General features: G+C 33.7%; 1 protein-coding gene across 6 annotated transcripts in view; it reads right to left on the bottom strand.

Moving 5' to 3' along the window:
* The window catches only part of ANKRD17 (ankyrin repeat domain 17), a 183,452-nt gene that overhangs the window by 100,421 nt on the left and 61,597 nt on the right, over nucleotides 1-21,434 (bottom strand). For all 6 annotated transcript variants that reach the window (XM_023198491.3, XM_023198497.3, XM_023198492.2 and 3 more), the window contains exon 2: nucleotides 2,466-2,619. In XM_023198491.3, the coding sequence (XP_023054259.1) occupies nucleotides 2,466-2,619 (154 nt within the window). The remainder of the gene's footprint in view (nucleotides 1-2,465; nucleotides 2,620-21,434) is intronic.

Raw genomic sequence — 21,434 nt, 5'->3', positions numbered from 1 at the left:
GGAAAATATTCCATGTTCATGGGTTGGGAAAATCAATACTGTTAAAATGTACATACTACCCAAAGCAACTTACAGATTCAATGCAATTCCTATAAAAATACTAATGACATTCTTTACAGAAGTAGAAAAAGCAAGTTATATTGGTCTGTTTTCACATTGCTATAAATACCCGAGACAGGGTAATTTATAAAGAAAAACGGTTTAATTGACTCACAATTCCACATGGCTAGGAGGCCTAAGGAAACTTACAATCATGGCAGAAGGTGAAGGATCAAGGACCTTCTTCACATGGCAGCAGGAGAGAGAAGTGTGAGGAGCAGAAGCGGAAGAGCCCCTTATAAATCAGATCTTGTGAGAACTCATTCACTATTACAAGAACAGCATGGGGCAAGCTGTCCCCATGATCCTATCACTTCCCACTGGGTTCCTCCCTTGACACATGGGGATAATGGGGATTATAATTCAAGGTAAGATTTGGGTGGGGACACAGAGCCAAACCATATCACAATCCTAAAATTTACATGGAACCTCAAAAGTTCCAGAATAGTCAAAGGTATCCTGAGGAAAAAGAACAAGACTAGAAACACATTACCTGATTTCAAATTACACTACAGAGTTATAGTAACCAAAATGGCATGATTGTCACATAAAAGTACACATACAGACCACCAGAATACACTAGAAAGCCCAAGAATAAATCCATACATCTATAGCGAACTCATTTTTGACAAAGTTGCCAAGAACATCCAGTGGGGAAAGAACAGTCTCTTTCATAAATGGTGCTGGGAAAGCTGGATATCCATATTCAGAAGAATGAAACTAGACCCCGATCTTTCACCATATACAAAAATAGAATCAAAATGGATTCAAGACTTAAACCTAAGACCTCTACTATGAAACTACTAAAAGGAAACATTGGGGAAACTCCCCAGGACATTAGAGTGGGCAAAGATTTCTTGAGTCATACCATAAAAGAATGGGCTCCTAAAGCAAATAAGGGCAAGTGGGATCACATAAAGTTAAAAAGCTACTGAATAGCAAAAAAAAAAAAAAAAAAAAAAAATCAACAAACTGAAGTGACAACCACAGAATGGGAGAAAATATTTGCAAACTACCCAGCTGACAATGAATTAATAACCAGAATATATAAGCAGCTCAAACAATAGGAGAAAAAAAATCTAATAATCTGATCCAAAAATGGGCCAAAGATTTGAACAGACATTTCTCAAAAGAAGACCTATAAATGGCAAATACACATATGAAAAGGTATCAACATCACTGATCATCAGAAAAATGCAAATCAAAACTACAATGAGATATCATTTTATACCAGTTAAAATGACTTAGCCAAAAGACAGGCAATGATAAATGCTGGAGAGGATGTGGACAAAGGGAATCTTCAATACACTATTGGTGAGAATGTAAATTAATACAACCATATGGAGAACAGTTTGGAGGTCCCTCCCAAAAGTAAAAATAGAGCTACCATATGACCCGGCAATCCCACTCCTAGGTGTACACCCAAAAGAAAGGAAATCAGTATATTGAAGAGGTATCTGGATTCCCATGTTAATTGCAGCACTATGCACAATAGCCAAGATAGAGTAGAAGGATGATTACCAGAGGCTGGGGAGGGTAGCTGGGGCAGTGTGGGTGGGGAAGTGGGGATGGTTAATGAGTACCAAAAAAAAAAAAAGTAGTTAGAAAAAAATGAATAAGACCTAGTATGTGCTAGCACAACAGAGTGGCTATGGTCAAAAATAATTTAATTGTACATTTAAATATAACTAAAATAATATAACTGGGTTGTTTGTAACACAAAGGATAAATGCTTGAGGTGATGGATAGCCCATTTACCCTGATGTGATTATTATGCATTGCATGCCTGTATCAAAGTATCTCATGTATCCCACAAATACTTATACCTACCATGTACCCACAAAAATAAAAAATTAAAAAATTAACATCAACAAAAATCACAAAAATGTGTAAAACCTGGCATTAAATAGGCCACAAAAGGACACTTATTTATGGCAGGAGAGTTGAAACAAGAAAGTAGAGCATCACTTTGTTCGACTTCTGCTGGAAGCATGCATGTAGGGTGATTGAAATGTTTCACCGCTTTACACATGCCTATGAAAGACTACTAGTAATGATTTTGAAGTTAAAATGCATTTTTGCAGGTAGGCAAATTCACAAATACATAATTCATGAATAATCAAACTCAACTGAAAAAGAAATCTGTCTCTATAAGGTCAACTGCAGCACGTAGATTTTACTCTGGTAATGAAAATTACAATATGCTTTAGTAAAATGCCCCATGTAATTCAGTAGAAAGTAATCAATTTACCTTTATTAATAGTATCATTCTAAATACCCAATATCATTCTACAACAAGAGCTTTTATTAGATTGATGTGCAACTTTACATAATAAGGTAGACTTATTACTATGTAGAGTACATACCTGCAGCTTCTAGTAAAGCTTCCAGTCTAGCCTGTGTTTCTGGATCTACTGTCCTGAGGTCTGCACCATCAGCAGTACCTGATAAGAGCAACTTGGAAGCTGTTTCCAGCATTGGATTTTCCAAATCATCCTGATCCAAAATGAAAGATTCCACCTATAAAACAAATGCAAAAAGAGGGAGGAAGGGAGAAATGAACAGTGAAAGGAAAAGAGGGGAGAGAAATAAAAAGAAAGCAGGGGAGGGAAAAAATATGTTAACATAATTAACAATGATAAACACAATGCAACCCCAAAAAGTTCAACATGACATCTAAGCCAGTTGATTAACAAAAGAAGAAAATTATATTTGTGGAAGAATTCAAAACTTTCTTACTCATATGCAGCCTAATTTTCTTTCCTAATATTCTTTTCTAGTTTAATTTGGTTATTAGTTATATGCAGGGTTGAGTGTGATGCTTAGGTTGTGAAAACTCTAACTGTGAATAGAAGACCTAACTAAATCAGCAGTTTTTAAATGTTTTGCTTTCAGGACTCAATGAAGTACTGAACTCCCAAGGACTTTATATAAACCCTATTTTTCTTGATATCTACCATATTGGAAATTAAGTAACAAATATCAATATCAAAAAATTACATACATTAATCTCACCACTGATTTCATCCAAAAAGTCTTTAAGTACTGGAAAGCTGTCAAGCCTAGGCAAACAAGTTTCAAAATTCTAATTTGTGCTTGAAAGCTTAACTTTATCATCCGCAACAAGTATTGTTTTCCTTAAAGTGACAGACTCACTTAAAACATGATTAGGAGTATTTGCCAAATATCCAAGTTTGACAACTGTAGTTTTTCATTTGTACTTTACCATAAAAATGACATTTCATGGGGGTAAAAGGCTAACTCAGCTCACATCTCAAAACACAGCAGTTATTTTTCCTCCAGACAAACACTACACTTTTTATATGCAGCAAAAGTGTTTTATGTGTACTTCCCATTTTGTTATACACAGTAATATTCAAAGAACATGCATTCAAAAGGGGAGTTTTCATAAAATTAATAATTTTATCGCTTCAAGAACATTCTTAAAGTTAAACCAGCATTTTTTTTTTTAACTTCAAGCGCATGGCAGTGAAGAATACAATCATATCAATATAGTTTGTTTCCATGGCCTTCGGGTCCAGAAGTTCTACCCACCACTATTTTTGCACCATCATTGTAAATGTCAACATAGTAAAAAAGTCAAGTAACATCTCAACATTATGATAAAAATAGTTTTGACCTCATGGACACCTTGAAATGGTCTCTGGGCCTTGAGGTGTCTATTTACTAGGCTAAGAAACACTGATATAAGTATAGCAGATTCAATTAAAGAAATTTAAAGAATTAGAAAATAACAAACTCCTAAGACAGGAGTAAAGTTTTGTTTTGATATTCCCTATCAGAGTGCTACTTACAAATAGGTACTAAAACATATTCTTTTCTGCTTACTGATAAAAATTGATAATTATTATATAAAATGTCACTATTTAATATCATCAGAGTTAGTTTATTTCACAAATCTAAGGTACTACTAACACTGCAATAACTAAAATAGATGTAAAAATAACTGATAAGCTAGAATACAATCATGCTCGTGTCTACTATCCAGAAGGTAATAAAAAAGACAACTTAAGGAATAAATCCTTAACCATCATAACCTCAGAAATGATACTGTTCCATCTTGAAAAGTCAACTAGCAAGTAACCAGGAATACTGCTATAATTAATTAACACATTTAATACTAAATGTTAAATCTGGAAAGAAATAATGTAAGTTTCTCTACAAAGTTCCATTAAACTAAAGCAGTTTAACATGGAATAACATTTGAGATTTCAAATATTTTATACACAAATAAACACAACATTCTAAAAGCACTCTGTAAATATTTTTTAAATTTCATAAAATTTTTTACTACATTAACTTTAATCAATAACTCCTTATGGCAGGGAGATAAGAAATACAAAAACAATTTTAAAAAATTATATATATTTTAAAATTATATATGTGTGTGCATATGTGTGTGTATATATATTCTTTTTTAAAGAGACATGGATGGTCTCGCTATGTTGCCCAAGCTGGCCTCAAACTCCTGGGATTAAGTAATCCTCCTGCCTCGGCCTCCCAAGTAGCTGGGAGTACAGGCACACACCACTCCTTACTGATTTTTTTTATTTTTGTAGCAACAGTGTGTGGAACTCCTGGGCTGAAGTGATCTTGCCACTTTGGCCTCCCAAAGGACGGGATTATAGGCATGCACTACCAGGTCTGGCTAATTTTAAGTTATCTTTAAAGGTAGTAGCAGAAGTATGAGAAAGGAAGAATTTTATAGGCTGACTGAAGTATTATACTTTAGGAAGCAAATTTTTGGGCATGGCAAAGTGTGATTCAAAATTATAGCAGTAAAAAATATGTTTTCTTATTGTCAAAAAAAGGTCCAGAAGATGAATCTTTCTAAAGAAAAGGCTGTTTCCTAACGAAATTTTCTAACATCTGAAATTTATTAAAATATTTACAATTATTTAAATTTAATAAGAAAACATAAAAGCAAATAAACAAATGTATGAAATTGAACAGGTAAAATGAATAGATGAAATACCATAATACAGTATTTTAAATGAACATTTTAGAAAGTAAAAGACCTCAAAGAGCAGTCTACAGTTCACTGATTAATCAAAGGTAGAGATCAGAGGTGCTAAAGATGTTCAAAGGAGACACTGCATGCATAAAAAATAATATAAAAGGATTTTGAACAAAAAAATTGATTTGTATAAGAGGAGACAAAGAAGGAACATGGACTGGCAGGTATAAAATTTCTATGTGATAGAACACTGGGTTTTACTGTAGGTTTGAAAAGACAGGTTAGAAGTTGAATCACAGAAGATATCAAATTTCAAGCAGAAGGGACTGTCTCACACAAAGTCCCCTATGCCACAGGTATCCTAACTAGCCTGGTGAAAACTCACTAGGAAAACTGCATTTCCATCTCTTGATGAGATATACTAAATACAGAAACATTTACTTTCTTACTACGTTAAGCTTCTCCACAAAAGTTCTTATGTTATTCTTAGGCCCACTGTTCTCCCTATATGCAAAACTTGGTAACTTAAAAAACTGTAAATTCAAATGACTATGAAATTCTTATAGAGAGCTTCAGAAAAGGGAGGGGCTATCAAAATGACAGAAAAGAACAGGAATGAATATTTATTATTTCCTCCCCATCCCTCATTTATGATTAATGAAGGAGCTACTTTCAAGGATACTGCTAAAATATGAAGGCCTAGGTACCAGAATAGATTCAGTTGCTACCTGTGTGACCTAACCAAGTCTCTCTCTTAGCCATCTATAACTTTAGACCCTCAATTCTGCCTTTTTTCATAGATTTATCACACGTGAATATTATACATATTGTCTTTCTAAGTTCTGTAAAAACAAACACTTTTTTGGTTTAGTCGTGTACACCCAGCAATTAGAAGTGTGTCTAACTCACTGTCAGGATTCAAGTGACTATTGAATAAATAAGAATCTATAAAGAAGGTGAAATTTACCAGATGATTTTGGGATTCTTCCCTTTCAGATTCTAAAAGGCTCTAGTGTATTTGGAGAAGAACGAGGTAATCACAATAAATACATCTAAAGGTATATTTTATAGATCTTGGAGACACAGAATCTTACATTAGGTAGCAGGTGGTATAAAATGCTATTTTCATTGACTTATTACACACACATTTATTGCAAACATTCTATGTGTAAAAAATACTGTTTAATACTATGGGAGATAAAGAAATGTGTGATACCAGCCTTGCTATGTAGGAACTTATTTCTTTAATGAGCATGTGTAAAAATGAACCATAATACAGGGTAGAAAGTGCATAAGGTAATGAGAAAGAAAAAGAGGTATAAAAGTTCAGCAAGGAAAAAGAGAATTTCCTCCTTTAATACCAGTTCCTCTTTTTTCAACTAGAAAGAGCTTGTGTTACATTACAAAACAAGTGAAGAGAGACTGGCATAAAGAGATGCAATCTTATAAACATACAAAAATAAGTATTCCTTTATTAAATTATGGACATACACATCTCTGCCATACCAGATCCCCAGCTGAAACAGCTCAGATTAAAAACTAAAATGAATTTTCCCTCTGAAACCTACTGCATTTTTATTATATTATTCTACAGAAAAAAAAAATCATTTTGAATCACAACCAACTTCTGGAACATAACAAACATTAAAAGTGGTCCAAATAAGAAATTCAAATAAGTATTTGAACCAGGCACGGTGGCTCACGCCTGTAATCCCAGCACTTTGGGAGGCCGAGGTGGGCGGATTGCCTGAGGTTGGGAGCTCGAGACCAGCCTGGCCAACACGGTGAAACCCTGTCTCTACTAAAAATACAAAAATTAGCCAGACATGGTGGTGTACTCCTATAATCCCAGCTACTCGGGAGGCTGAGGCAGGAGAATCGCTTAAACCTGGGAGGTGCAGGTTGCAGTGAGCCGAGATCGTGCCACTGCACTCCAGCCTGGGTGACAGAGCAAGACTCTGTCTCAAAAATAAAATAAAATTAAATTAAATTTAAAAATTTTAAAGAAAGTATTTGAAAATATTTTATATTTAAATGAAATATATATATAACTTCCATGAAGAGAGAAGACGAAGGAAAGAAATGTCCTTACTAAACGTATTCTCTAAGCGGGAAAAAAGCTATCAAAGTTACAACTGGCCTTTTTTAAAAGTTGTATTTAAAGTAGTTTGAATGTGTTGTTTTGACCAGCTGGATATTTGATGAAATGATGTTTATGAATTAAGAACCATCAAAATGCAAGAGGCTTAGAAATCACAAGGTTCAATTCATTGTTACAGATGAAAAAACCAGACACAAGGACCTTTATTTAAATAGCAGATTTCTAAATACCTAGTACCAAGAGACATGTTATCCAATTAACTAGCTCAATATACTTTCCACCAGGAAATTCAATGCTGGAATAATAAAGCGTTGAACTTTCACACTGCTCTGGGAAAGGTAACTTGAAATTTCACATTTAGGGATTAGGCTGTTAACTACCTGAACCCATTGTTTAATTACTAAAAGTGGGACAACCAAACCTAACATGTCCCCGAGTTATGCAACATAAAATACACAGCACCTCCTATAAAGAATTTTTGTACCCCCAATAAAAAATAATCTAATAGAACTTTTAGACATGTAAATAACTTCCAGTACATGGAAATTAGTAAGGCAAATACAGGAATAAGATAAATCAATGTTTCTCAATGTAAAAGCACTATTAACATTTTGGACCAGATAATTCTTTGTTGTTTGGGGCTGTCTTATGTAATTTAGGATGCTTGACAGCAACCCTGGCCTATATTCACTAAATGCCAGTTAGCAACACTCCCTCAGGCTGTAATAACCAAAAATGTCTCCAGACATTGCTAAATGTTCCCTTACAAGAGAAAATTAAAAACAACAAGAGCAACAAAAATCATGAAGGAGAAAGAGGTTGAGAATCACTGGGTTAAATATAAGCCAAAAAGAAAAATCTGAAATGTGGAACATTTTATATCAAAACTGACCATTTTCTTCACATAAATACAATGGGAGCAAAAAAATCTTTTTTGAATAGAGTAAGAACACTTCTAAATTAAAGAGACTCGAGAGATATAACCAGCAAAATAATAGGTCTTACTTAAATTCTATTCAAACAGGACGACTGTAAAAACAGTATTTTTGAGACAAGAAATCTGAATGTGAACTGAAATGTTTGTATAATCATTGGATTATACAAATACAAAAATAATTTTGTTATAATCAATACCCTCCATAAATATACAATAGAGAAAAGCAACTCTATGTGCAAATAACTATCAAACAAGTTTGAAAGAGGTACTAAACAGATACTAATACAGTGATTATGCAGAGAAATGAGAAAACAATTATGAATGAGAGTGCTAATAATATAAAGGAATTACTCCAGTTATGTAAGAAAAGATCCTTGTTTTTCAGACATGCATACTGAAGTATGTAGGAATAGTGTCAGAAATTTGTCATCAAATACTTAAAGAAAACAAAGCTTCATGGCAAATTCTTGAAAATGTTGCATCTGAGAAATAGATATATAGAGGTTTTGTTTTGTTTTGTTTATTGAGACAGGGTCTCACTCTGTCACCCAGGCTGGAGTGCAGTGGCAGAATCTCGGTTCACTGCAGCCTCTGCCTCCTGGGTTCAAGCGATTCTCCCACCTCAGCCTCCGGAGTAGCTGGAAATACGGGTGCACATCACCACGCTCACCTAATTTTTGTGTATTTTGGTAGAAATGAGTTTTCATCATGTTGGCCAGGCTGGTCTCAAACTCCTGACCTCAAGTGATCTGCCCGCCTTGGCCTCTCAAAAGTGCTGGGACTACAGGCGTGAGCCACTGCACCCGACCTATAGAGGTTTTTTTTAAACGAGTCTCTGTACTTTCGTTCATGCCAAGTCCTTTTAATTTTGAAAGACTAAAGGTGATGACATTTCACTGTAGAAGTTGCTTTTATTCAAACAGAAAAACTATTATTTAACAGTAATATTACTTAGATTTCTAAGATAATTAGAATTCTTTTTCGCTTTCTTCCCAAATTAAGTGTGACTTAATACAAACAATAATGAAAACCAAGGTCTTTTAACAATAGTCAGAGCTGAATGAATTTGTTTGTCATTAATGGTAATTCAAATCTTTCTACACTCAAAATACAAAGTCACATGGAAATTTGGTAATGCAGGGTCATTTGGACCAACTGTGATCGTTAGCATTACATTTCAAACTACTCCTCAAGTTAGAAATATCATTGCCGTACTAGAGAAGAGTAGTTCATTCTGTAGTTTAATAAACTGGTATTTATTCCAAAGGATAAGAAAATTAGTGTATTTTGGCTAGGTGCGGTGGCTCACGCCTGTAATCCCAGCATTCTGGGAGGCCGAGGCGGGCAGATCACCTGAGGTCAGGAGTTCGAGACCAGCCTGGTCAACATGGTGAAACCCCATTGCCACTTAAAATACAAAAATTAGCCGGGCCTTGTGGCAGGTGCCTGTAATCCCAGCTACTCAGGAGGCTGAGACAGGAGAATTGCTTGAACCCGGGAGGCGGAGGTTGCATTGAGCCGAGATCACACCATTGCACCCCAGCCTGAGGGACAAGAGCTAGACTTCCTCTCAAAAAAAAAAAAAAAAAAAGAAAAGAAAAGAAAACTAGTATATTTTAATTAACTGGATGCCATACATACAAACTCCATTCAACTTAACAAATATCTACAAATTACATACTAAGTGCAAAGCAGTAGGCTACTCATTGGATTATACAAATACAAAAATAATTTTGTTATAATCAATACCTTCCATAAATATACAATAGAGAAAGGCAACTGTATGTGCAAGTAACTATCAAACAAATTTGAAAGAAGTACTAAACAGATACTAATACAGTGATTGTGCAGAGAAATGAGAAAACAATTATGAATGAGAGTGCTAAAAGCAATGATGCTTCAGGAAGATGGTGCCTTTCAATACTGTGCTACGTTCAGAATTTATATTAAGTTACAGAAGGATTTAAGCATTAAGGCAAATAACTGGTAAAAGAAAGATAATTGGGGACCATGTTAAAGATTGTTTCAGATAGATATGACACCAGAGACAAAACAACGAATTAGGAACTTAAGTAAATCAAATGCATTATGTGAGGTGAATATGGAAAAAAGGTCAGTCTCTAAGGATAAACATACTTTATGAAAGAAAAATACTGACAACCCAAAATTTAGACTTCTTTACATTCAACACTAACCCCATCCCCCATCTGATGTTTTCCAGAAGAAAAAAACAATAAGAAATACTTATTATAAATAATATTATTTATCTTTTTATTTATTATTTATGATAGATAAATAATAAGAAATATTTATTATTGTTTTTGTTGTTCTAGAAAATACCCTATTTATCACTGAATTTCAAAAGCTGGTAATCTGAACTTTAAACCAGTAATCCACATTTCAAAAAAGGTGTTCTAAATCTTGACTATATTATAAAAGCATTTTCAAACAAATAATCCCCACACTTATTCCTGGAAAAGAAGTTATCTTCAGTCCAAAATTTACCATACTTAAAATTTTAAGATTTCTTAATAAATCCAGTCAATGCAGAAAAATCCCTCCAAAAAGATTTCATATTTTTTTCTAAATTTTTCTTTCAGTATGTGTCAGTAATTGATTTTTAGCATCGATTTAGACATTTCAGTAACATAAAATGGGTTTACAGATATAAATCCATAACTAACACTACTTTGGCTACAAAAAATAAAAGTTCATTAGAAATGACTTACGGCCATCATTACGGGATGAATCACATAACTCATATATATAACCTATTCACTGATATTCAAAGCACAGGCTATATGAACATAATTGAAGGCAACAAGTCTTAATTTTGGTATTATCATTATGAAATACAATTTGCATATGAAAACATTTTTAAAACTGAATATAAAAAAGTGAATATAAAAATTAAGAAACTTGAGTTTATGATCATTTTATGATAGTGACTGAATAAGTTCTTAATTTATTAAGAAATTATAATAATTTCTGGGCTCTCAAGTAAGCCTGGAAAAATATGGCTATCTGCTCTTACAGTTCTTTGAATACTGATAGGCAGATTTATTACATGTAAAATAAGAAATAAGAAGTATTCATAATTGTAAAGTCATCACAATTTAGTCTCTTCTGCACATGACCCAGAAATAATTCCTTTTGTCTGTATTTTTTATAGTCTTAAATAAGGGTAAACTTTGATAAAATACCACAATTCTTAATGGAGTAAATTATTCCAAAATTAATACAATTGAAATTTTTTTCTATACATACAAAGACAAAATCTTCAGTAACATCACAGAACACTAATCCAAGTATAAGATTGAAATTTAAAAAGTTGAAAGAAAATAAAAACCTGCTTAAAGAAATAAAGTCTTTCTTGTAAAAAGAATGGTCAATGATTCATCATGGTATTCTGAGAATATAGCAAATAAAAGTAAAGTGAACCTCATTAAAGATAATTTACCTTTCAAAAAGTCTATTTACAGAAAAAAAACTACTGATCTATTCCTGTATTTTTTCATTCATACTCATCTATCAACTTAACAAATATTAGTTAAGCAGCTACTATAATCTAGGAATCAGTGATATAATAGTTAACACAGCTTTGTTCCATAGCGCTTTCATAAAACATGACTTCTTTCTTATGCTTCAAACTGCTATATGCCTGCAACAATTGAGTATGACATTACTAACAATTCAATATAACATTTTTAACATAAATTATAAGCTTTACAAAGTAGACAAATTATGAATATTTCAAATAAGACAAAGTTCTATGGAATTCTCAAATCTAGAGTTTCTAAGTGGTTTTTCTGTAACAAAATTAAAGTTATATGGTTTGTCAAAAATTCTCCTAAAACTATTTATCAATAGTAGGATGCAATTCAATTATGAATTTAGCCTGCTCTAGGAATTATTATTTATCAATTATCGTAAAAGCAGCTTCAGAATAAAAATATTTTTCTAAGATGGCTTTACAACACACACAGATACACACACACATATACACACCACAAAACCTGTAGTCATAAGCCTGGTGAAATTTCAAACTTCTAAGAATATAAAGTCTAGAAAACTTTCAGGATGGTAGCAGTGGGGACCTGTTAGGGGTCAGATTGACATCAGACTTCCTAAATACAGCACTAGATGCTAGAAGATATCTGTGCAATTAAAAGTTCTGATGCACAATTATTTTGAAAGTAAAATTCCAAACTGCAGAATGAAATTTTTTTAGGTATGTAAACACTATGAAATTTAAAAGCCACAAACATTTTCTTAATTTAGGGAAAGTATTACTTCAAGAAGAAAAGTGCATCCAAGAAAGGGGCAGCCTTGGAATTGCAAGACTAAGCAGCTAGAAAAGAAACCAGTATAATACAACATCTCTTTAACATCTCAGGTAATTCTTAATGCATGATTCATTAAAGTTATAAAAGTGGAAGTGAGACAGGAAAATGGGGTCAGGAGGCAGGGAACAGAAGGCCAAATTACATTTCGGTTATAACAGGAAATATCCTCTCCATAAGGTATATGCCATAAATTACTTTGTAACTTTACTTCATGCCCTCCATTTACATAGGACACACTGAAGTAACCAATAGAATCCTCTAGAGGGGACTTAAACTCTCAAAAATTCTGTAAGGAGGCCTTTGAGCACCAATGCTTGGGCCTGCTCCCACGCAGTGGAGTATACTTTCATTTTCAATAAATCCTGTCATTCCTTCCTTGCTTTGTTTGTGTGTTCTGTCCAATTCTTTGTTCCAGATGCCAAGAACCTGGACATCCTCCACTGTTAACAGAAGTATATAACATAAATATATCACAAAGATTTCTGATTATTTTGAAAATATGAAAGCCAGGACTCAAATGAAATAATGCCAAATGCCTATGTTCTAGGGCAGTGCTCCCCAACCTTTTTGACACCAGAGACCAGTTTCATGGAAGACCATTTTTCCAGGGGCAGGATAAAGAGGATTTAGAAATAGAAGTAATTAACTGTAATATTTGTCTTTCATAGTGAACTAGAACTTAGTATATCACAAACGAAGAACAGTCTTTAAAAACAAAACCCTGATCATATCTTAAGCAAAACAGAAAATGTCAACACATTTCAAAATGAAGAAATTATACAAGGGTACATTCTTGGTCCATAAAGTTGAAAGAAACCAAAATTTAGCTATAAAATGATGACACTACTTGAAAATTTAAAAAGAAAAGGAAAAACAAGCCTAATATGAACTCTCAGAATACAGAGTAAATGAAAATTAAGATTATGAGCATATTATTTCATATGGGATTTAGCCATAGCTATCTTTAAAGAAAAATTTAGGCCGGGTGCGGTGGCTCACGCCTGTAATCCCAGTGCTTTGAGAGGCCAAGGTGGGCGGATCATGTGGTCAGGAGTTCGAGACCAGCCTGGCCAATATGGTAAAACTCCATCTCTACTAAAAATATAAAAATTAGCCGGGCATGGTGGTATGTGCCTGCAGTTCCAGTTACTCGGGAGGCTGAGGCAGAAGAACTGCTTGAACCCGGGAGGCAGAAGTTGCAGTGAGCTGAGACTGCACCACTGCACTCCAGCCTGGGCGACAGAGTGAGACTCCGTCTAAAAGAAACAAAAAAGAAAAGAAAAATTTAGAGCTTGAAATGTATTAAATTCATTAGAACCTGCGATTTAAAATAAATAAATGAAATGCTTCAAAATAGAATACAAATCAAAATGCATCAAAATAATTTATAATGAAAAAACAGAAGTAAGAAAATTGAGAATAGATAAAAGTTTAATTAATAAAACCAAAAACAGTTTCTTAGGTCAAGTCTAGAAGGAGGAGACAAGCCTTTAGCAAGAATGATTATGAAAAATGAGAGACAGAGAAAAATACAAGGAGTTATTAAAGTTAGAAAATTGAGCACATCTATGAATCAATACATCTAAAAATCTTAAACAAAATGGATGGTTTGCTAGAAAGAAAGAAAATCAAAATTAACTCAAGAAATGGTAGAAAACCTAAGTAGAATATGTCCACTGAAGAAATGTCAATTATAAGATAGATCTAACCCTTCAAAATGGCATCTAAACCCAAATGAATTTAGAGGCAACTTCTATCAAAATTACACAGCATTATTATAATATTTAAGGAACAGAGCACTACTTTTTCATTTACAAGGCCCAGAAAACAGGTGGAAAAACTCTCTAGCTCATTATAAATAGCCTATTAACAAACCTAAAAGAGATAACAAAAAAAAGCCCAAATAGCAAATTAAATTTAGCAGTAGTATAAAAAAAATCATGACAACTACAAGAAAGAGGATAATAGAGAACACTAAGAAATATAATCCTTTCTTTTTTCTGTTTCTCTGTCACAAATCTTACACAAACACAAATAAAATTAATTGTACATATACAGTGATACTCCTCTGCCTGGAATGCCTTTTATTGTTTTTGAAACGGAGCCTCACTCTGCTGGAGTGCAGTGGCGCCATCTTGGCTCACTGCAACCTCCACTTCCTGAGTTCAAGCTATTTTCTCACCTCAGCCTCCTGAGCAGCTGGGACTCCAGGTGGTCACCACCACACCTGGCTACCATTTCACCCCCTCAGCCACCCAAAGTGCTGGCATTACAGGCGTGAGCCATCGCACTCAGCTGTCTGGAATGCTTTTTCCAACCCTTTCATTCTTCAGGTCTTAGCTTATGTTTTACTTTCTCAGATGATACTATCAATGATGTTTCTCTCCTTATCTTTCTACCACACTATCCACTTTATTTCCTCCATAATACTACCACAGCCTGAAATTATCTTGTTCTTGGATACTTGCTTATTACTTCTTCTCCATAAAAAAAAAAATGAACCTTTCAGACTTAGTGCTAACACCAGTGTGTGACATAGTTCCTGACACAATACAATAACCAAATAAGTATCTGCTGAGTAAATATTAAAAGTAGAACACATTATGACTAACATTAATGCAATCACCACATTGAGGTATTACAGGTAAAAAAGAATATGCATCATCTCAACAAAAGTACATGATTAAAGACAATATCCATTTTCATAAAAATACTTATTAAGCTAAAAAGAAAACTTTTATTCTTTATAAAGTATTCTGGGGGTGGGCGCAGTGGCTCACACCTGTAATTCCAGCACTTTGGGAGGCCTAGGCTGGCAGATCATCTGAGGTCAGGAGTTCAAGACCAGCCTGGCCAACACGGCGAAACCTTGTCTCTACTAAAAGTACAAAAATCATCCAGGAGTTGTGGCACGTGCCTGTAATCCCAGCTACTCGGGAGGCTGAGGCAGGAGAATCACTTGAACCCGGGAGGCGGAGGCTGCAGTGAGCTGAGATTGTGCCACTGCACCTCAGCCTGGGTGACAGAATGAGATTCCGTCTCAATAAATAAATAAATAAATAAATAAATAAATAAATAAATAAATAAAGTATTCTACTAGAAATCTAAGATATATATTATTGTAGAAGTTTAAAACTCAGAAGCATCCCATTTAAATCAGGAACAAGATGCCCAAATCAAAACTAGTAATGAATAGTTCTGGAAACCTAACCAATGCAGTAAGACCAGAAGAACAAAACAAATGCCTTCAAAAACAAACCTCTAAGGGTATAAACACATGCAGAAAAAGGAAATGACAAAATGCTATCGTTTGCAGAATATACAGTCATCCTTCTAGAAACTTCAAGAGAAGCAACTGAAAACTAAGTAAATGGTAAAATCAACATAAAAATCAATAGCCTTCCTACATACCAGCAATAACCCATGAGAAAACAAAATGTAAAATGGAAGAAAAAATGTAATTCACAACAACAAAAACGAAAACATATCCAGGAATACACCTAACAAGAAAAGTGTTTAAGACCTACATGAAGAAAACTGTAAAACTTTACTAAAGAACAACAACAACAAAAAAAACAAAACAAAAGAATAACCACCTGAAGAAATGGAGAGGCATACCATGTTCCTGGATGGGAAGATTCAATAGTGTAAAGATGTCAATTTTCCCCAAATTAATCTGTAAATTCAATGCACTTCCAATCAAAATCCCAAAGGGATTTTTAATGGAACTTGACATGTTGATTCTAAAGTTCATCTGGAAGAGAAAATACACAAGAATTGCCAAAAAAAATTTGTTGAAAAAGACAATGGGGAGGGATGGCCTACCAGATGTCAAATATAATATAAAATGACAATAACTAAAACAGTGGCGTACTGAATCCAGAACATATATATGTGGGACTTACAAAGTGTGATAAAGGTAAGATTTCAAGTCAGTAGGAAAAAGACATACTGCTCAACAAACTATTTTGGGAGAACAGCTATGAAGCTGGAAAAAACAGGCCCCTACCAAAAAAATTATATATATATATCTCTCTCCAGATGTAAAGTAAAATCTATTAGAAACATGAATAAAACTAAATAAGTAGTAGAAGAAAATATAAGAGATAATGTTGCTATAATTTTGTAGACAAGAAAGCTTTTCTGGAAAGACACAAAACCTTGAAACTAGGAAACAAAAGACTAATAAATATGGACAGTATGAGAATAAAAATTTGAAGATGACATAAAATAAAAAAACTGACAGACTAGGAGAAAATATTACAAAATATAATGTACATATTAAAAACTGGGTTACAAAGAAGTTTTTAAATTTTAGTAAGAAAAAGTCAAACACCACAATGGGCAAAATGTTATAGAGTAGGCAATTCTTAAGATAAATACAAATGCCCAATTTCACTGGGAATCAGGTATTATAAATTAAAATAAAATATTTATCATCCATTGATAGATAATATCTAATATTTTCAAGGATAATTTTTCAGAATCTAAAATAAACATTTAAAAATACAATTTTCTTTCTAGGAATTTAGGATAAAATGCTTGCACATGTAAGCAACAAACTATGTATATGGATGTTCTTTACATTATTGATTATGACTGGAAAGACTATAAATAACCCATATATTCATCAATACAATGGTTAAATAAACTATATATGGAATAACAGCTAACTTAAGAATAAAGCAGATTTACACATAAAGGCCTAAACCACAACTATTTGTGCTGTTCATTTTGTCCCATCACATCTCATCTCTTTTGCTTACATTATTTATCTTCATGAACTTATTAATAGTGATATTTCCCCCCAATTTATTGTCTTCCTCTCACTTGAATATAAGTTCACTAAAGCACCTATTTTGTTCCTTGCTCTATCCCCTGTATCTAGAATAGTGCCTTAAACATTATCTACTTAAAAATATTAACCAAATGGATACATTAATATCAATGCAGAATGATCTCCACATTAAGTTACGTGGAAAAAAGCAGGCTGAAGCAAAAACAAAACAAAACAAAAACATGGTATGTATCTATTTAAGTTGATTTAAAAAGCAAAATAAAACATATACACATGTGGAAGAATGTACACAAAATATTTCAAGATGTTGTGATAAACTCAAGTTATTAACAGCGGTAATCAAGGGATGAAATCAAAGAGAGAATTGTACCTTTTTACTTACTCCATACCCTTCTATAGTGCTTACTTTAAAAAAAAAAAAAACATGCAGTTTTCTATTGTGATTTTTAGCAAACAATTAATGAGAAAAAACAACTTCTTTAGACTTTCAAACAAAAATATAAAGAATCACCCAACTATTTCCATAGTTCTAGAATAAATTCTGAAAGAGCTATCATAACAATCTGTATTATCTTGAGATATATAGGATTAACTTGCTGGTACATGTACCTCATCTGAAAGTATGCATATGCAACCTCATTCTTTTTAAATGAAAGAAAAAGTTTTGGCAACAAAATCAAATATTGTAAGAATTAGTTAAAGCAACTGCTTGTTTTCTCAAGATAAGTACAATCAGGAACATACTATGTTCTCTTCCTTTATTCTTCTTCCTTCTGCATGCGATAAACTTTTTGTGAAAATCAGGTTTACTGAAGTATACTTTAGAGTAAAATTTACCCTTTTTTCACTAGCATTTGGTATCTTCTGGCTTTTCCCCACTTTGTAGTTTTATTCTGCTTTTCCCTAATGGCTAATGAATGGTGTTGAACACCTTTATCTTGTGTTTATTTGCCATCAGCAAATCTTCAATAAAGTATCTGTTAAAATCTTTTCTTGGCTGGGTACCTGAGACTCACACCTGCAATCCGAGCACTTTGGGAGGCCAAGGTGGGCAGATTGCTTGAGCCTAGGAGTTCCACAACAGCCCTGGGCAACGTGGCAAAATCCCATCTCCACAAAAAATACAAAAATTAGTCAGGTGTGGTGGTGCACACCTGTGGTCCCAACTATTCAGGGGGCTGGGGCAGGAGGATCCTTTGAGCCCAGGAGGTTGAGGCTGCAGTGACCCATGATTGCAACACTGCACTCTAGCCTGGGTGACAGAGTGAAACCTTATCTCAAAAACAAAACAAAACAAAAAAATCACCTTTTTATTGAGTTTTCTCAATATTGATTTGTGAGAAATCTTAATATATACCAAACAAGTCCTTTATCAAACACGTGGCTTGCAAATATTTTCTGCAAGCTGGTGGTTTGTCTTTTTATTTTCTTTTTAGTATTTTCTGAAGAAGAAAAGTTTTTAATTTCAATGAAATCCAAATTATTGGGGGTTATTTTATGTTTGTGGTTTTTTGCCACATATAAAACACTTCTATCTAATCCAAAGTCACAGATTTTCTATGTTCTCTTCTAGAAGTTGTACTGTTTTAGCTTTTATATTGAAGCTTACGATTAATGTCAGGACAATTTTTGCATATAGTGTCAAGGAATAGGTTGAAGTTCCAAAACATAGGTTGACAGTCAAACGTTTTAGCATCATTTGTTGAGAAGACTATATTTTCTCTATTGAACTCCTTGGCATCTCTGTCAAAAGTCAATAGTTCATGTATTATGAATCTTCCCTAGACTCTCTACTCTGATCCATTAATATATGTGCCACACTGTTTTGATTAGCTTCATAATAAATCTCGAAATTCTTCAACTTAGTTCTTGCTTTTCAAAACCGTTTTGGTTATTATAGGGCCTTTTAAATATAGATATCAAAAAGCTTGTAAATTTAAAAAAGGAGAGGATCTGATGGGATTTTTATTGGGATTGCATTGATACTCCATTTTGGGGGGAATTGACATTTAACAGTATTGAGTTTTAAAAATACATGGAAATATATATACTATACATTGTAGTATATATATATCATATACTGTAATAGAGCTGAAACATCTGGCTATCAACCTATTGCTTGGGACTTTAACCTACTCCTTCTATCATAGGCAAAAATTAACCTGAAATAAATCATAGGCCTAGATACTATATATTTTTTCATGTATTTAGGTCATCTTTGATTTCTCTCATTAATTTTTTTTTTTTTTTTTTTTTAGTTTTTAAGCACATAAACTACATACATACTTTATTAGATTAATGCCTAAGTGTTTCATGTTTTTTGGTGCGATTAGAATTGGTGCTTTTTTAAAATTTCATTTTCCAAACGTTCATTTCTAATATATAAGAATAGAACACCTTGCTAAACTCACTGATTAATTATTGTAACTCTCTTATATTTCTACTTTGCTAAGAATTTTTTGTTATCAGTGGATGATGAATTTTGTCAAGTTCCTTTTCTGTATCTACTGTGATTATAAAATAATCTTTTTTCTTGAGTGTGCTGATAGTGAATTACACTGATCAATGAGTAAATGTTAAACAATTTAAACCAACTTTATATTCCTAGGATATACACCATTTGGTCATGAGCTATCTTATCTACATATTATTCGACTGTTTCTTAATATTCTATTAGGATTTTTTATCTATGTTCATGATATGTATTGGTTTTAATTTTCTTTTCTTATAATATCTTTGTTCGGTCTTGGTATCAGGGTAATGCTAGTCTCATAATGTGAGTGAAGATGCAATCCCTCATCATATATTTTCTGTAAAAGTTTGTGAAGAATTAGTATTATTTTTCCCTTTAACATATCATGTAATTTGTGCACAAAGTCATGTAGACTTAAGAGTTTAATTTGCTGAAGATTTTTTTTTCTTTGAAACAGAGTCTCACTCTGTCACCAGGCTAGAGTGCAGTGGTGCAATCTCGGCCCACTGCAACCTCTGCCTCCTGGGTTTAAGCAATTCTCCTGCCTCAGCCTCCCGAGTAGCTGGGACTACAGGTGCATACCACCACGCCCCGCTAATTTTTGCATTTTTAGTAGAGATGGGGTTTCGCCATGTTGGCCAGGCTGGTCTCAATCTCCTGACCTCGGGATCCGCCCACCTTGGCAACCCAAAGTGCTGGAATTACAGGCATAAGCCACCCCGCCCAGCCTGCTGAAGAATTTTTAATGCGAAATACAATTTTTCTAACCGATATTAGTCCCTGGCAGCCTTTTAGTGTATATGGGTGGGATGGGAAGCAATATTACATTTTTCACTGCCAGTGTTAATAATTTGTGTGTTCTCTCCCTCTATCAGTATGATTAGAGCTTTATCAGATTTAATGATTCTTTCGAAGAAGCATGTTTTTCTGTTTTTTTGTTTTTTGTGTTTTTTTTTTTGAGATGGAGTCGCGCTCTGTAGCCCAGGCTGGAGGGCAGTGGCACAATCTCAGCTCACTGCAGCCTCTGCCTCCCAGGTTCAAGCGATTCTTCTGCCTCAGTCTCCCGAGTAGCTGGGATTACAGGTGCCCGCCACTATGCCCAGCTAATTTTTGTATTTTTAGTAGAGATGGTTTTTGCCATGTTGGTCAGACTGATCTCGAACTCCTGACCTCAAGTGACCTGCACACCTCCCCCTCCCAAAGTGTTGGGATTACAGGCAGGAGCCACTGCACCTGGCCGTAGTTTCTGTTGCTTTTAATTTCATTGATTTTGTTATCTTATTCTTTCTTCCATTCTGCCTGCTTTGGTTCAATTTGCTCTTCTAGTTTCTTAAGGTGGAAATTATATATCACTGATTTGAAAACTTTCTTCTTTTCTAACCTAAGCTTTAATTGTATACCACAAATTCTGATATATTTCATTTAATTCAAATGATATGTACCATATATATACGTATGTGTATGTTTATATACACATATGTATATATTTACACACACACACTTATGTCTGATTTTAAGTGAGCAAGGATCTAGTGTTCTAATGTTACTTCTGTTTACCATTGTTTGACAAGCTAAGAGCATTCTTTTCTGTTTGATCTCATCAAAATATTGAAAGTTATCAATTCAGCAACTATTTTATTGAGCACCTACAGTGTTCTTGGACGTTGAGTTACATAAGTGACCAAAATGGATAATAATCTTT

This window comes from Piliocolobus tephrosceles, chromosome 3 (assembly GCF_002776525.5).
Source record: "Piliocolobus tephrosceles isolate RC106 chromosome 3, ASM277652v3, whole genome shotgun sequence".
Lineage (NCBI taxonomy): Eukaryota > Metazoa > Chordata > Mammalia > Primates > Cercopithecidae > Piliocolobus > Piliocolobus tephrosceles.
The sequence above is the reverse complement of the archived record's forward strand: the minus strand, read 5'-3'. Positions and strand labels throughout refer to the sequence as shown.